General features: G+C 38.7%; 1 protein-coding gene across 1 annotated transcript in view; it reads right to left on the bottom strand.

Moving 5' to 3' along the window:
- The window catches only part of LOC129776652 (B-cell lymphoma/leukemia 11B), a 129,117-nt gene extending 115,760 nt beyond the window's left edge, over nucleotides 1–13,357 (bottom strand). The window contains exon 1 of the mRNA XM_055782416.1: nucleotides 11,503–13,357. Within this exon, the coding sequence (XP_055638391.1) occupies nucleotides 11,503–11,539 (37 nt within the window). The 5' untranslated portion in view covers nucleotides 11,540–13,357. The remainder of the gene's footprint in view (nucleotides 1–11,502) is intronic.
- Between the last annotated feature and the right edge of the window lie 2,203 nt (nucleotides 13,358–15,560).

Raw genomic sequence — 15,560 nt, 5'->3', positions numbered from 1 at the left:
TTTGGTTACGGCGTGGAAAACCGCCAACATTCAGCAGTAAACACACTCATACAGTCACACAGCCAAGCTTGCCAGACTCGCGTTTAAAGCTTTTCTTTCTGATTTCCACTTGGTGGAACTCCACTCGCACTCTTCTTATCCCTGAGCTTCATTTTTCTTCTCCAGACACAAACACATAAATGCGCGCTACAAAGCGATCGTGACACAGTTCACGCGGCTTGCGCTAAATACAGATGCACTTTTTCTTTACCGCCTTCTGGCGACGTGCGCTGGGCGGAATGACGGGGAAAAAATACAAAAAAAAAACGTGGCGGGTATCGGTGGAACCGGCGGATCGGCGGAAAAACAATGCCGTCGACGTTGGTGAGCAACAGCAGCAGCATCAGTAGCGTGAAAAGTGTCCTCCTCTCCCGCGATGATGGCGACCCACCCAGTCTCGGATGTTCGACAATTTCTGTTTTTGTACTGTGATTCGCGAGGCGTCTAATACATAAAATAAATAAAACGTCAAACTTTGCTTGTGTTTCTTCGATGGCCGGCAAACTTTTCCCGAGATTTTGTACGGACAGTTTTGGGGCAAGCGCTACACGGGGAGTGGTGTGAATTTGCTACAGAAACATTTCGCATATATTCAGCGGATTATTTATGCTGTTCCCGTAATTTCAACTAATAATACCGGAATTTCAAGCATCTAACTGTGGCCTCTGAATAATTCATACTTCGTACAATGCAATCACGCATATCGTGGACTCGTGACGAGTTCAGTTGCCTTTGGCTCGGGAAGCCATGGGCGCGTCCCCCGCAGCGAAAGGCATGAGGAAGACATTTTCCCATCACCGTTAATTTTCACTCGCCCGCTAATCTTCTTCGCTCGACAGTGTGTGCACACGCGAGCATGATGCATGCAGCCATGCTCCAGCCGCAAGCTTTCGCGGCATCACAAAGATAAATGCACGGGTTTTCTGGATGATTATCAGCTGATAAGACGCGTCTCATCCGATGATTCTGTGTGTAATGTGGCGGAAGACAAACGTCGATCGTAACTAAGGTTTTCCTGTCTGAATAACCATCGTGAAAATTTGAATCAATTATGATTTTCTTCGAACCATATTTTGCACGATCCCAAATTGATATACCCCCTTCTCACAGCCCCCAGTCACAGCTACACCAAAAAACAAAGGTCATCGGCTCATGGTATACGGGCACTCAAAGGGACCACTTTTCCATTACTGTTGTCCTCAAATCGAATCAACTTATTCGGTCACATGCCGCCAGACACACATCGGGGAGTTTGTGTATGGTGGGATCAATTTGGAATGGGGATTCTCTGACCGGCCAATCCGTAACCCGTCTGAATTATGCAAATTAAATCGATGCCGAAAAGGGACATCCCAGACGGGAGTTTGACCTTAAGTGGAAAGTTTTTCCTGCACTTCTTTTGCGAGAAAGTAGCAGGAGGAAAAAGTGTTTTCTGCTGGAGCCTCGACTTGATTGGGTTGGTTGTATATTTTGTTTGGGATAGAATAAAAAAAATCTCAGGGATTCGCTCATGGCGGTTCATGGCGAATTTTGGTATAATTGAAGTGAGATTGTGTTGGCTATCTGAGCAAGTGGAAACTGCACACGATAGCCTTTTTTTGCCGGTGTTATAATAATATACAATACAACGGTTCTTTTGTAAACTCTAAATTAAAACAGAATTCGGCTGCACTTAGTCAGATTTACTAACCTAGACTTTGAATGAATACGTGAATTGGATAGTGAATTATTTGAAAACATAATAGGAGATGAAAAGAGCCTTGCAGCTTTCAGAATGCAACTTCGTCATACGATTAGTATCGGTAGAGAAATGTGTAATAAAGCAATTTATCATGAGAATTTAATCTATCCACCTGTTCCAACTCAATCCTCCTGCAGGTGTCGCTCGAGAATTCCTTAGGCATATAACAACGACGTTACTTCAAGTCAAAATTACTTTCATCCAATGAGAGCCCGTTGCATAGACGTATTCCTAATGAATTTGCAAGTGAGCAATGACAAAGAGCATCATAACAATGATAACTCACAGTCGTTTATATTACGGTTTCTGTTGTGCGCAAACTTTGTAAAATTCTGAAGTTGATAGTGCAGTCGATAGGGAGCTTAGGAGATCGTGGTGAACGTTTAGATTTCAATTCCAGTTCAAGCAGGGGCATTTTTGCACAAACGGATAAAGTTTGTTGTTTAGTATCGGAATACTAAATAAGTTTTGACAAAAACGACGCAGGTGATTCCGAGAATATGTATCCGTTACGCAATCGACATTTCGGCGGTTATGCGAAATCGCTCAAAAACCATTAACAGTTCCGAAAAAATCACGGTCGAGATCTTGGGTGAAAGATCGTGGGCCATTCGCAAGAAAATCGTATTAACAATTATTTCAAACAATCAACCCCAGAGCCACTATTTTCAGCATTTAAAGTAGTTTACCCATTTCTGAACAATGAAAAGGACTCAATTCAGAGGCAATTGTATCCAACAATCGCAGTCCTACGTTAGGCTCTCGTCCACGCCCCTAGGTACAGATCCTTATGTTTTTTTTTTTAATATTTTGCGAGTACATATAAACAATCAATCATTCTAAGAATGTTCAACCTGAAAGGGCTAGAAACCGTTGAATATAAATTCCTTACATTTCATCTATTAGTAGTGGAAGACGTGATAAAATGAACACCCTAAGGAATATGCCCTTTTGCTGCGTCCATATACCACTACAATCCCCATTTTTCGAATAATAGTCTAGCCACTAAGCGTTGTTCAAGATATCGAACGATTTTTACTATGAACAAAATAGTACATTTTTCATTAAAAGAAAATAGTCGTCAAATCGAACTTATTTTTAGTGTGCAGTTAAAATGATCACATGGTGTTAGTAAAACGAACAATTACACATATCATGCTAAATAAGAAAGATTTATGCGTTGTTTCTTATCTAAATTTGTTTATAGTAGGTACATGTATGAAATAAGCTGGGATTATTCACCTAGAGTCGTAATTGAAATTTTCCAATACGTACAAAACGTAGTAAGAAACACAACATTTCGAATAAAAAGGCTGGGTTTTGGTTGGGATGATATATTTTTACAGGGTCAAAGCCATAAAGGTCAAGGGGTTCCTTTATGGCTTTGTGATAAGTTATGTCAGCTTTAGAAAACGAAACATAACATAATATAACATAACATAAACAAACAAAATATCTTTTCACCTCTTTATGAACAGTCGTTCAAACTGATAATTTGTCGAAGATATCAGGTCGGATGAAATAAATTTCAAGGAAAAATCCTCAAATACGATGCGCGCAAAATTACATCCGAATGCTACCGTGAAAGAAATTTCTGTTTTATATATTATTTTCAACATTTGACAGTTTCATGTATAACAGGGTGACTTAAATAACTTCATGTGTTCTAAGAATAGGGAGAATCAATTGGTTTTTGGTTAAATGATAATATAATAATAAAATATGAGATTTTTCCCTGACATCAAAGATAACAGCTGAAAAGTTCATAAGATTGACGTCTAGATGGCGACTCTTGCAAAAATCTACTTGAATATCACAAAGCACTATCTTTCAATGGATATTTGTCAAAATTTGACAGCAATCGGCCGATTGGTTCGTGAGTTACAGCATTGAGAGTTTAGCTACTTTTGTTATTGTGAAAAAATGGAAAAATACGAATTTCGTGTGTAATTGCATGAACTGGGCTTCGAATTGCTTCCGCATCCACCGTATTCTCCAGATTTGGCTTCAACGACTATCTTCTGTTCGCAGACCTGAAGAGAATGCTTGCTGTCAAGAAATTCAAGACCGATGATGAAGTGATTACCGAAACTGTGGCCTATTTTGAGGAAAAACCGAAAGTACTACTATGTATTATAAAAATGGTATCGAAAAGTTGCAAGATCGCTATCGCTGTATCGGCCTCGAAGGCAATTATGTTGAATAATAAAATTGAATTTTGCAAAAAAATGGTTTTACTGTGTTACCTTATAAACTTTTCAGCCGAAATGTTACAAAGGAAAAGCGAAACTTTTGCAACGTAACCAATGCACATTGAACCGGGCGATATTATATAAATGCCATTTGCGATTTTTGTTCTAGTTTCGCTCCAGACAGCGAGTAGTCAACAGGCCATCTTTAATTTTCAAATTTTGAACGAAACCACAAATCGGTCCTTTTCAGAGTTATATAGAATTTCTACTTAAGAATTAGTTCTGAAATCGAACTTCGTGTCATTTAAAGAAATGTATATGTGAAAGTACCAAGAACCGAATGAAATAAAATAATTTGATAGTCCTACATCAACTATGTGGTCGTACCTCGAACATCTGCACTGTTTCTGCAGGGATATAATGATAAATAAAATTAAATTGAGATTCGAAACAAGGAATCTGAAAATAACTTTTACTAGTAGCATAAACTGAACTATATGTTTATAAACTAATAATATTACATACGAACGAAACGATGTCAATCAAATTAAACACAAATATTCTCTTACTTAAACTGACTGTTTGCCAAAATGTTACTAGTAGAAGGGTAATGTTTTCTTCTGCTAGCACTTCAATGATTCGAATTTATGTCTATTCAGAATGCAAGCAAAGATTTCGAACAAGATCTAGCAATACTTTTTGTCCATTCACTGATATTTAATTTGTTTTCTATAAATTTATAACAGTTAACGTTATGTAAACTTGCAGTGATGAAAGAATGCATGTATCAACAAGAATAATGAATTAAAACGATGTTTTCGGATTTTTTTCCAAACAGAAAATCCTGTCATTATTTTGAACTACATAAGCAATGTGGGTGGGGTGGTATATGTGACGAGCTTCGCATTATCTCTTTTGCAGATCTATCTATCGTCTATCTCAGATGCGTCTGTTCTTCAGGAGGATTAGCCTCAATAACTGATTAGGATTCGAAGTGGCTGGCAGACACCGAAAAAATGTGGGCCACTTTGGGTCCAGAAACATGATTTATATACAAGTAGCCTCTAGTTGTCAGTTTCGTAATGTTTCGAAAAAATTGTTTTGAAAGTGTTCATATTTCAGTGCAGAGAGTTTCATATCGATTCGTGTAATTTGACAAAAGTTGTACCAAATACAAAACGAAAAGGGACAATTGATCTCGCAGACTCGCGCCGAGAGCTCATCACTCTAGAAATCGCGAAATTGTTGCATTTGTCATATCTATTGTTTTCGATACACTCAATGGTTTCCGTGAATGGTAAAGCGTGACCCGAACGAATCAGAGAAGAGATCGTAGTGAAACAAATGACCAGCAGCGGAACAGGTCAGTATTAAGAAAAATCTGAATCTCGGATCGAGATAACGCAAAAAAATACGATTTCACTCTTCTGAAATCCGAAATCCACAAGCGCGGAGGCTAAAAAGAAGCAAAAAGAAGCGTATCTACAAGTTATCAAACGGGACACTGAAGCAGAACCTAGTACCAGAAATTATTAGTAGAAAAAGGAATAGTACCGTAACCCGCGGGCAAATTGATAACGAAATAACTAACTGAAAAATGTAAATATTTCCGAAATGTTTCGTTTAATCTATACCCAATTATTTTTCAAATCAATACCAGTGCCAAGGTCACAAAACGTTATGAAATGTTTTGTTCCAAAATTTCCATAAACATTACTTTGGAAAACTTTTAGCGTATAATTTCAAAACATACCATTGGGGTGAAATTGATCAATTCATTTTTTTTCACTATTTTCTAGTGTAATATGCACGAAAATGTATATAAAACCACTGATTTATTTACCTATGGTAGTATAAATGATAATTATTGAGGGTTTGAGGACACCAAATATAATTTAATCCACCTACATATGTGCTCGAGCCCTTCTCATAACTCGATCTGAAGTTTGAACTGCCTGTCATCTAGAGATCGTCCGGGTTATCCTGATGAGGCCGAAAACCCTTGGAATACCAACAATAAGCTAGTTTTGACAAATCATGAAGTTCGATATGTCGCATGATGGGATTTTGAAATTGGGTGAAATTGATCAATTCATTTTTTTCATTATTTTCACATATACGTCAATCAGGTCATATAGACTTAAATTCATCACAAATAAGCCATTAGGTGTACCGGTAAGTTTCTCCGGTTTAACAACAGATGGCGTAACTTGATTATTATTCCAGTGAATCAAATTTTCAGACATTCGTTGGAAATCTACTGTCATTGCGCGTCATTTTCAGTATATATCAAAAAGTTGAAGCGTAAACAACAGAGTTTTTTTTTGCCACTTCGAATATGTCGAATATTTCGTACCAACGAGAGTGCGTGGAGTGTTACGTCATTACTTCCACATGAAGGAGAAAGCTGCGGAAAGTCATCACATTTTGAAGGAAGTTTATGGTGAGCATTCTCCGACTGAGCGAACGTGTCAGACGTGGTTTGCACGGTTTAAAAGTGATAATTTTGACTTGGAAGACGAAGAACGTTCCGGATCACCAAAAAAGTTTGAAGATGAAGAATTGGAGGCTTTACTCAATAAACTGAGCCGGAATATTGGTTGTCTGGGTAAGAAAAAAATATGTCCTTCAAGATACTTTTCTGTAAAATTGATTTTATCACTTGTTTCATACTAATTGTAACTATCTGATTGTTATTTCAACTCGTGAAGAAACAACTGAGTGTGAATTAACATGTTTAGCGTCTACTAATATCGGTTTGATATGCTGAAAATATGTTTCTTTACCATGCTTAAAAAAAACAAACGAAAATACTGTTCACAAAAAAAAAATAATTTGTATCCAATTTAATAAACAATTCGATGAAAACCACTGACGAAAAGAACCTACATATGATTATTGAACGTAATAATATAAAAAAGTTTTAAAATTAATTAAATAATAGCTTCAAACATTTCTGTTTGTTTTCATTAGTACGTTTGATCAATTTCACCCCGGTGATCAACTTGCCCCCGGATAACGGTACTACAGCACAATGACACAAGACAGGTACCTCGCTAAAGACGTCTAGATCTTACATAGGATGCCATATTTCGATTTTCACGTATTATTACTTGTTTCAGTCGCTGCAAACTGTCTAATTTGAATGAGAAAGATCCACTCAGATTGAATGTATTGAAACAAAATGTAAAATATATGTTTTTAAAAATTATCATGATGGTACACAAAAACTAGCGTTTTGACCACCATCATTCAGTATATTCGAGAACGATCCACTATTTCTATATGGAATAGTAGAAGCTGAGGTGAGCAGAACGAATAATATGATTTGTAGTGACTTTGCTTGAGTGGGAAAGTACTCGAGATATTATTCGAGTTACTACACAAATATTATAATGCATACTTGTTGAAACTGATGGGAATTATATTCAAATTATTCGTACTAGTACATTCTGACAATTTGTCTTGCTGCTGAGATATCGATATCGAGGCGATGAGTCAAGTCAATCCACAAATCCACGACATTGTGGAAAATATTGTCCAAATCCAATCCAAAGATTTGTAGACTTTTGGGACAAAAAAATATAATACAAAAAATCGATGAATCGTTCTGTTAATTTACCTAATTAATTTACCGTATTAGATGAAAAACTAAATTCAAGCTGTTTATCAAAAAATGGCTCCAGCAGTAAGTGCTGGTCGATTTCGACATATCGCAACCGTCATGAACCGAGTTTAGAAATATGGTAAACATTTAACTCCGACACATAAGAAAAAACGGCTGAAGCGTATCGAGGTATCCAAAAAGTTCACGGAGATGCTGTTCTAAGAGAAACAACGTGCCGTGATTGATTCCGTCGCTTCGAAGACGGTGATTTCGATGTTGACGGCATCTACGCGTCTAAGTGTGAAACTTCGAAGAATCTGAGTTAGAGACCCATGTCAAACGCAAGAAGAGCTTGCTTTAACAGTTACTAAGGAGTTACTCGCCAAGCGATTCTAAGTGATTGCATGCGTTCGAAATGATTCAAAGGCAAAGAACTTCGGTTCCTAACATCGTTCTTTCGTCTATGAAACCCAGATCTAGCGGCAAAAAAGAACGGTTTCCTTCGTTCCATCATGACGGGTGATGAAAAACGAATTCTTTACTGCAACCCGAAGTAAAGAAAATCATCGGAATTGCCCGGTCATGCTTCTACGTTGACGACTGGGTCAAATATCCACGCTTCGAAGGTTATGCAGTTGGTATCAGGTCGGTATCATTAATTTTGAACTGTAGAAACTCGATGCGATTGAGCCGTGCGCTGTGCAAAAAACGGCTATAATATGAGCAGAGACTCGAAAAAGTCAATCTATAGCATCAAAACGCTTTGACAAACCTGTTGAAACCTACTTTTGAACAATTGGAATAGTTGGAATAAACTAGTTTATTTTCCTCTATTTCCCAGATACTGCGCCATCCAATTAAGACTTGTTCCGTTTGACGGCACATGATTTGACTGATTATCAAAAATTACTTGATTCGTGGATAGCCTCAAAAAACAAAGACTTCAATCGTAACAGTATTCAAGCTCGTTCAGAAAAAAATAAAATAGAATAAAAAATAAAAATAAATTTCGAGAGCTTAGTGGCGCACCTAATAGATTGTGTATTCATTTTCGTAACGGGTTGATTATCTAAAGTTAGTGGATCTTATGGAAAGAACTTTTTTTGCATGCGAATGCTCTAGATTTCCATGAGTTGGGAATGTGCCAATTCATTAACTGAGAATTACAATGTACCATTTCTGAAAACATTACTAATTCAATACTATATGGACAGAAACATTGATTGTTCCTGTACCGTTATCAGTAGAATCATTATGGGAAGGATTATACCAAAATCTATGTATTATAGTGCTTCTCAGTATAAGATAAGGATTTATGAACTTTTTAACGATGAATTGTGGCGAGAAAATGGTATTTTATTTTGAAAATTAAATTTTTATGTCGCTACGGGAGATGGTGACAGGTAGCTTGTATTGCTTGTAATTGAAAAGCAATTGAGATAAACGTGTTCTGTATTTAGGATGAATTGAATTAAATCCAAATCTTCAAAAAAAAAAAGATCTCCTACTGCAGATTTAAAAGGCAGATCAGCAACTGATGCCAAAAAATATATGGATTAATCTTTGAGTGAATCTGCACCGTTAACACTGTACGTTTTGGTTTTGTGAATTTTCTGTCGTATGGGATTTGGGTTATAAACGTATCGAAGGATCAAAAGAGGTGACATTACCAGAAATTACAAAAAGAATGGTGCCATTGTTATTGATCGGAAAGTAAAGTAAAGAAAGTTCCCGTGTGGGTAGTATCTCACATGAACATTTACATATGAAAAAGCTTCAAGCAAGATTGGTGCCACGGTTGCTTACAAACGTGTAACCACTTCAAGACAACGAAAAAAAAGTATGAAAATGATGAAAAGTATGAAAAAATACCAAAAAATAAGGTTTTACAAACTTTGGAAAAAATAATTCTGTTGATACAAAATAATCTGATTGATATAGATGGATAGATATCCCTTAAAGTAATATTCAGGAGTTAAGTTGAATTTCAGAGGACAAAATTTATCCAATTTGTTTGTTAATTCTACATTTCAAATAGTTTTCTTAGTTATCAACCACCAAGAAAAATCCTTGGTCAACATAGTGAATCTTCCGAAAATTGGAAAAGGAGAAAAAAGAGAATCTTCACATGTAAAATAAAAATAGGTATTAATCGTTAAAAGAAAAAGTAATTCAGAGAACAGTGCCTCAAATACTTAAATGCATCTCGTTGTTATTCGGTCTGTTGCTTTGTGTAACAAAACCAAATAAACAATCAATATTTTTTGAATGAATTCAATTCGTCACTTTAGTCATAGACATAAAAAAAACATCAACTCTATCTTCGGGTAAATTCGGACTACAGATAAAATTAACAAAAGCTTTAACGAAGTATGAAAATTATATATCAACATTCAAGATCAAGAACAACATTTACGTAAACAATTGAATATGATGAATAAAGTTTCCTCGATATATTCTTTACAACAGTTGTGTACCGTCGGCCGTCATGCCATTTCTTTCTCAGTAACAAGAATCAACAGGGGGGCTTCCGTAGCCACATTGGTTGCGCGTTCGCTTAGTAAGCGATCGATCGTGAGTTCGAAACTCAGGGCCCTCATTGACCATCTTTGTATTGTTACAGAATAATTACGTCCACGCAACAATCATCAGCGATGGAGATCGATCCACGGTCGAAATATGATCGATTCATCCATACAACTGCTCTGCTCTGCAAGACACATTGGGCTGCTGTTCTATAAATAACTCAACAATGATCAATCAACTGTCTCCGCTGTCCGGTCTAACTGGATAATGGAAGAACAGATAGAAAACTATTATGCCTAAATGGCTGCTACTGTGTAAATGTGTACCATATGGAATGGTATAGAAGGAAATACTCTAACGCCGAAAAATGGCAACTGTGTAATGTGCTAATTATAGATATGATAAATATGTGACATGTACACAATTAAAAATTCGGCTCTGTTACAGCTAAAATGCCAATGAGCCTAAAAAATAAATAAATGGGAAAAAAAAAGAATCAACAGCACCGACATGTGATCCGAAGTTATTTAAAATTTTACTGGATATGACTTTCTTTATAAGGATTTCCTTTGTTTTTTTGGGGTAACTCTCGCCAACAATATTGTTGGTGTGATTTTGTGACCTAACTCTCAAATACATTGATTTTTTTATATTCCTACAAAACTTTTGCATCTTGACAGATAAAACTTGTAGTATTTTTCGAATTTGCCCGAAAAAAGACTTGACGTTTATGTGTACAGTATCTATGCAAGACAGCTATCGATCTTCTATTTCAATAGATAGATAGACACACAATGTGATAAGACAAAAAATAACAATCAAAACTATTGAGGTTTTTTAGTTATTCTGAACTTCAGGTGACTAAAGTGCAATAAATGTCGATCATTCAAACATCGTTGTAACTAACTGAATTTTGAGCAACATCAAGTAAATTTGAGAGTATTGATTTCCACAATTACCAGTATGATAGTATTTTCATTGATGATTATCAATTAAAAGTTTTCCATTACTATTGAGTTCACAATTATAACAGAAACTTCGTTCGTAAACAAAGCTTCCCAAAGCCACTAGTGATTCCACATCGAATTCGATCACAGACTGTCCTCTTTGTCAGTGACTCTTCTTCAAAACACCATCATCCCAAAAACATTACTTTTCCGCGTCCCATCAACACTCCGTTCGCCGGAGAGAAAATCGATATCGCGTCGTAATGCCACCAAGCATTGAAGTTTTGCCTCGCAACTTTAAAATCTTCCACACGGGAGACCACCCCAAATCAGCACAATGTCAAATTTAGACCAAAATGAAGACCAAAAAAAAAAGAACAAATAAAAAAGAAAACCGCGAGTAGGCGCGAAGGCAGTCTGCTGGTGCTACTTTTCCGCCGTTCAGCTTACCTTGTGCGATTCGAACAGCTGGCATTTTAATTCTCATTTTGGCAGGATTGTTGTTTTCCGGCCTCGCTCGGCACGAACGCGTCGTCCCTTTTTACACAGTCACAGAATTGTGCGCTATTTTTTCCCTCTTCTTATCGGTTACTAGCTTCCCTATAGTCGCGGCTTTTTTTTTCTACTTGCAATCCTTATCTTCCTTCGCTGCAGCCGCACCAGCACCAGCTGATTTTTCGCGAACTTTTTTTTTCCGTTTTTTCCGCGACACTCAAACTCAAAGAGTGAGGGAGTAGTGAAACACTGTGAGCACTTTTTCTGTCAGACACACTTTCTTCTTAGTCGACCTACAAATACGGGGAGGGAGTTCTTCACAATTAGCACCGCTGGTCGCTGTTTTTTTTCTGTGTGGCTCTAAATTTATCTCTGAATCTTCCTTTTGGGTTCCTTATTTGGCTCAATTAACTTGGAAGGTTTTTTCATTCACGGCCGTTTTTTTTCCTTTTTTTCAAATGATTGCACCAACCTCAACAAAACAGTTTCGAGGAAAATTTCCCCTCGCTTTCACACGCAAACAATCACGCCGTTTTTACTTTTCACACACTTTGTTGTTGTTGTTGTCTTCCGGTCTCGTCGGTATTTTTTTTTTTTTGAGTCGTTGAAATTCAACTGTTCCACGCTGCTGCGGAGGACAACCAGACGGGAGAAAAGTATCCTTGAGAAAGAGCGCACTGAATCACTGGAAGTTATCGCGTATACTAACACATCACGACCATTATTTTTTCCTCAACACTTGTTTTTGTTTTTATTTGAAGAACGGCTGAGGGTTCGGGAATTTTGCTGTTTTATATTCCGACTGGTTTGTTGTGAAGTACACTGGGATTCAATTGTTATTTGAACTAGGTAAACTACGTTGTAGATTTGGAGCTAGATCACTAAATTTTGATTGTTGAATTTTAGAGGGGTTATAGTCCGGGGGACGACAGCTCTGGCCACTGGCCCCAGGATAGTGTTTGGCGTCCGGATGCGAATTCGCACCGAAATTCGCACCGAAATTCGCGCGGAGTTATAATTGTTCCGAAGTAAGCACTTCCTACTTTGACATCCTCACTTCGCGACAGTCCGTTTGCATCTAATGTGCTAGGTCCAACCAAAAACGTTATATCACACCGCCGTACCGTGGCTGGTTGTTGGCGCGCGCGATGACTCCTCTCGACTCGAGAACTCGAAGACAACAACGACAACAACAAACCTCAGTGGAGAGCGCACGTCGCCGTCGTCGTCGTCGTTGGAGTATCCGACCGGCCACTCTACAATACCCGTCCTCTCTCTTTCTGTTGGCTAAGATCCACACCAAACCGTTCCGTATACGCGATCATCAACCAAAACAGCACATCTCCACCGCCGTCGCTGCTGACGATGATGACAATGACGATGGGGCGAACGTGAGCATAAAACAACCAAGACTAAACACTACGCTCGAGCATAGGAGGACGTCGTGCCTCGCCTGGTGCTATACAATCTCCGCACACCCAAACTCCCACCCACCGTGTTGTGTCACGCCGGACGACCCCGCACTCACGACGCGCAAGAGAGAGGAAGAGAGGTCGCCGCGCTGAAATTTGTTTTTTTTTGCTGTATATTCCTGTGGACTAAGCTATCTCTCCTCAGATCGTTCACTTCACGACGTGAGCCACTCGTTTCACGCGCTCTTTCACACGTCTTGCCGCCGTACCAGGTCGCCCAAAAACCGAGATTTATGTGCGACCGCCAGGAGTTGTCCACCGCGAACGCACACAAACGTGTCTCCTTCTTCCGTCACTGGATTGCCACTAACTTTTTGTGGGAGAGTTAACCCGAATCGCGCCGTTCCCGTTCAGATAATGTACTGTTCGCTTCGAGCCCAGTATTATGTACAAATTGCCGAACCCACACACGATCTCCGCTCGAGGACACACTTGTGCATCTCGCTCCCTCTCACATATGCGAATTCGCGAAATAACCAAAACACGGACGCGTCCTTTCTCCCCTCGGAACAATAAACACATCAAATTTACATATGAGTCCACCTAAAAAACAGCGCGCCACCAACACCACCATATGCGCATCAGCTTTTGTTCTAATCTCGCACTCTCCTACTCTCTCTCTCTCGCACATTCGCGAGCGCGTGTCGGTTTTCCCCCGTGCGAATACACGTATGTGATTAGTCGCATTGTTTCCCTCCCCTTCGGATGGAACTTGCTGTGCAGCAGAGTGAGTGCTGCGTGCGGGCGGGTGTGAAGTTCACACATGCTTAGGATAGCCTCGGCCAGTGGAGCCCACCGATACTGCCCAACAACACAAACACCAGCGTGATTCCGCGAAAAAAAAAACATAAGTGAGTACCCTCTCGCGTTTTGTTCCCTCAGTATCTCATTACGTGGATGTCTCTCGCGGAAACACGCGCTTTCCGCTCTCAGGCAATGTGCGATTTTTTTTAATGTTGTTTTTGTTTTCAAAAACATCCCTAAACTCTCGCTCATTCTCCCGCTCACTCTCCCGCTCTCCAAATCCATCCAGCAGACAATGCTCAGGCTGCACTAGGCCTCCCACCACCCAATGCCGCCACCCCATTTTAACCGCGCTTTCCCACTCGTCGTTTCGCAGCTCGCCTGCTCGGGCAGAACGCGATGACGCGTAGAAACTTTAGGTTGAGAAAAAAGGGGTTCACTTCGTGCACAAATCAAAATTGTGGATGGATTTGACGCCAAATTATTAACCCTTTGCAGACTTTGACTCACCTTATGATTTGATGCCACAACTCGAGATGTGACATTCGCTTATCACTTGGTTTGATGCGGGAATTGCAAATCATAATGCTCCAACGAACTGTTTTTTTTTACGAAAACCGCATAAACAATTTTTGGGGTTTAGAAAATTGTTCAACAAATTTCATGCGACCGACTGAAATCTCAATTGAACGGAACGATATTTTTTGTCGTAGGACTACGTCTTTCATTAAGGGTGCAAAATTAGAAAATAGATCACGTTTTTATGAAATGAAGTTAACGTTAATAACTATTTTTCCTGTGAACGGATTTTGATGATTTGCATACCAATTGAATCGGAAATTCTCTAAGATTTGTTTGATATGCTATACATTACAACATACATAGTCAGGAAATGGTTTAATTCGATGAAAATTGGAAGCATTCCCATTTTCCCATAAATTTGTTCTGTCCATTTGTATTCTTTTCAATCCATGCTGTCAATAACGGGCAACTTATGCAGCCACGAGAATAGAAACAACGAAAGGGATAACGTAAAGAGAATACCTGAGACATAAACTTCACCCTTGCACAGTAAGTACGCTAAGCAACATCGTTGCTGGTGAACGTCGAGCGAGAAAGAATGTTGTGTCATCTTCATTTACCCTCCAGCTGTGGGCGTGAACGAAAAATTTACTCGCTGTGTATCTGGTAACACATCGTGCCGAGCCATGGCAAAGATGACATAATCATAATGTTTTTCGCCACATTATGTAAGGAAAAATCAAGCTGGGCATCGCCGGCTATGTATGAGTTAGTTTCTCGTTCTACGCAATACAACAGCAACTGCTAATAACTCTAACAAAAGAGTTTATTTTGAGAAGAGTGTTAAAAGATTATAGGTGTGTGTATATTAAGTCGCTTCAAGACACCAGTGTTTGGCTTTGTGTGTGTTGCTTGTTTTCATTGCGCCAAACTTTTAATTTGTTCGTCATTCTCGCGATGTTTCGTTTTTATCGATGTATCTGTTTCTTATCGTGCGCATTCTCTGTGGGACGCTTGTTTGGTACTGGTTGAATGGCGATGCGCGAAAGATGGCTGTAGGTGCGGTACTACTGGGGCAACATTAAACATGAAGCACGGTACTTGATACTTGCAAATATTGCCATTTTTGTTGTTTTTATGGGAGATATAGTGAAGTGGTTCAGGAATGTGGAATAGCGGTTGGTGTTGGTGGAACAAATATTTAATCGTATGTGACCAAGTGTGTGTGTGAAATGTGAAATCGGAAACGATAAACAAACAAATTAAATAAAACGA

Source organism: Toxorhynchites rutilus, chromosome 3, assembly GCF_029784135.1.
Source record: "Toxorhynchites rutilus septentrionalis strain SRP chromosome 3, ASM2978413v1, whole genome shotgun sequence".
NCBI classification, from domain to species: domain Eukaryota; kingdom Metazoa; phylum Arthropoda; class Insecta; order Diptera; family Culicidae; genus Toxorhynchites; species Toxorhynchites rutilus.
This window is presented reverse-complemented; position numbering and strand designations above follow the sequence as displayed.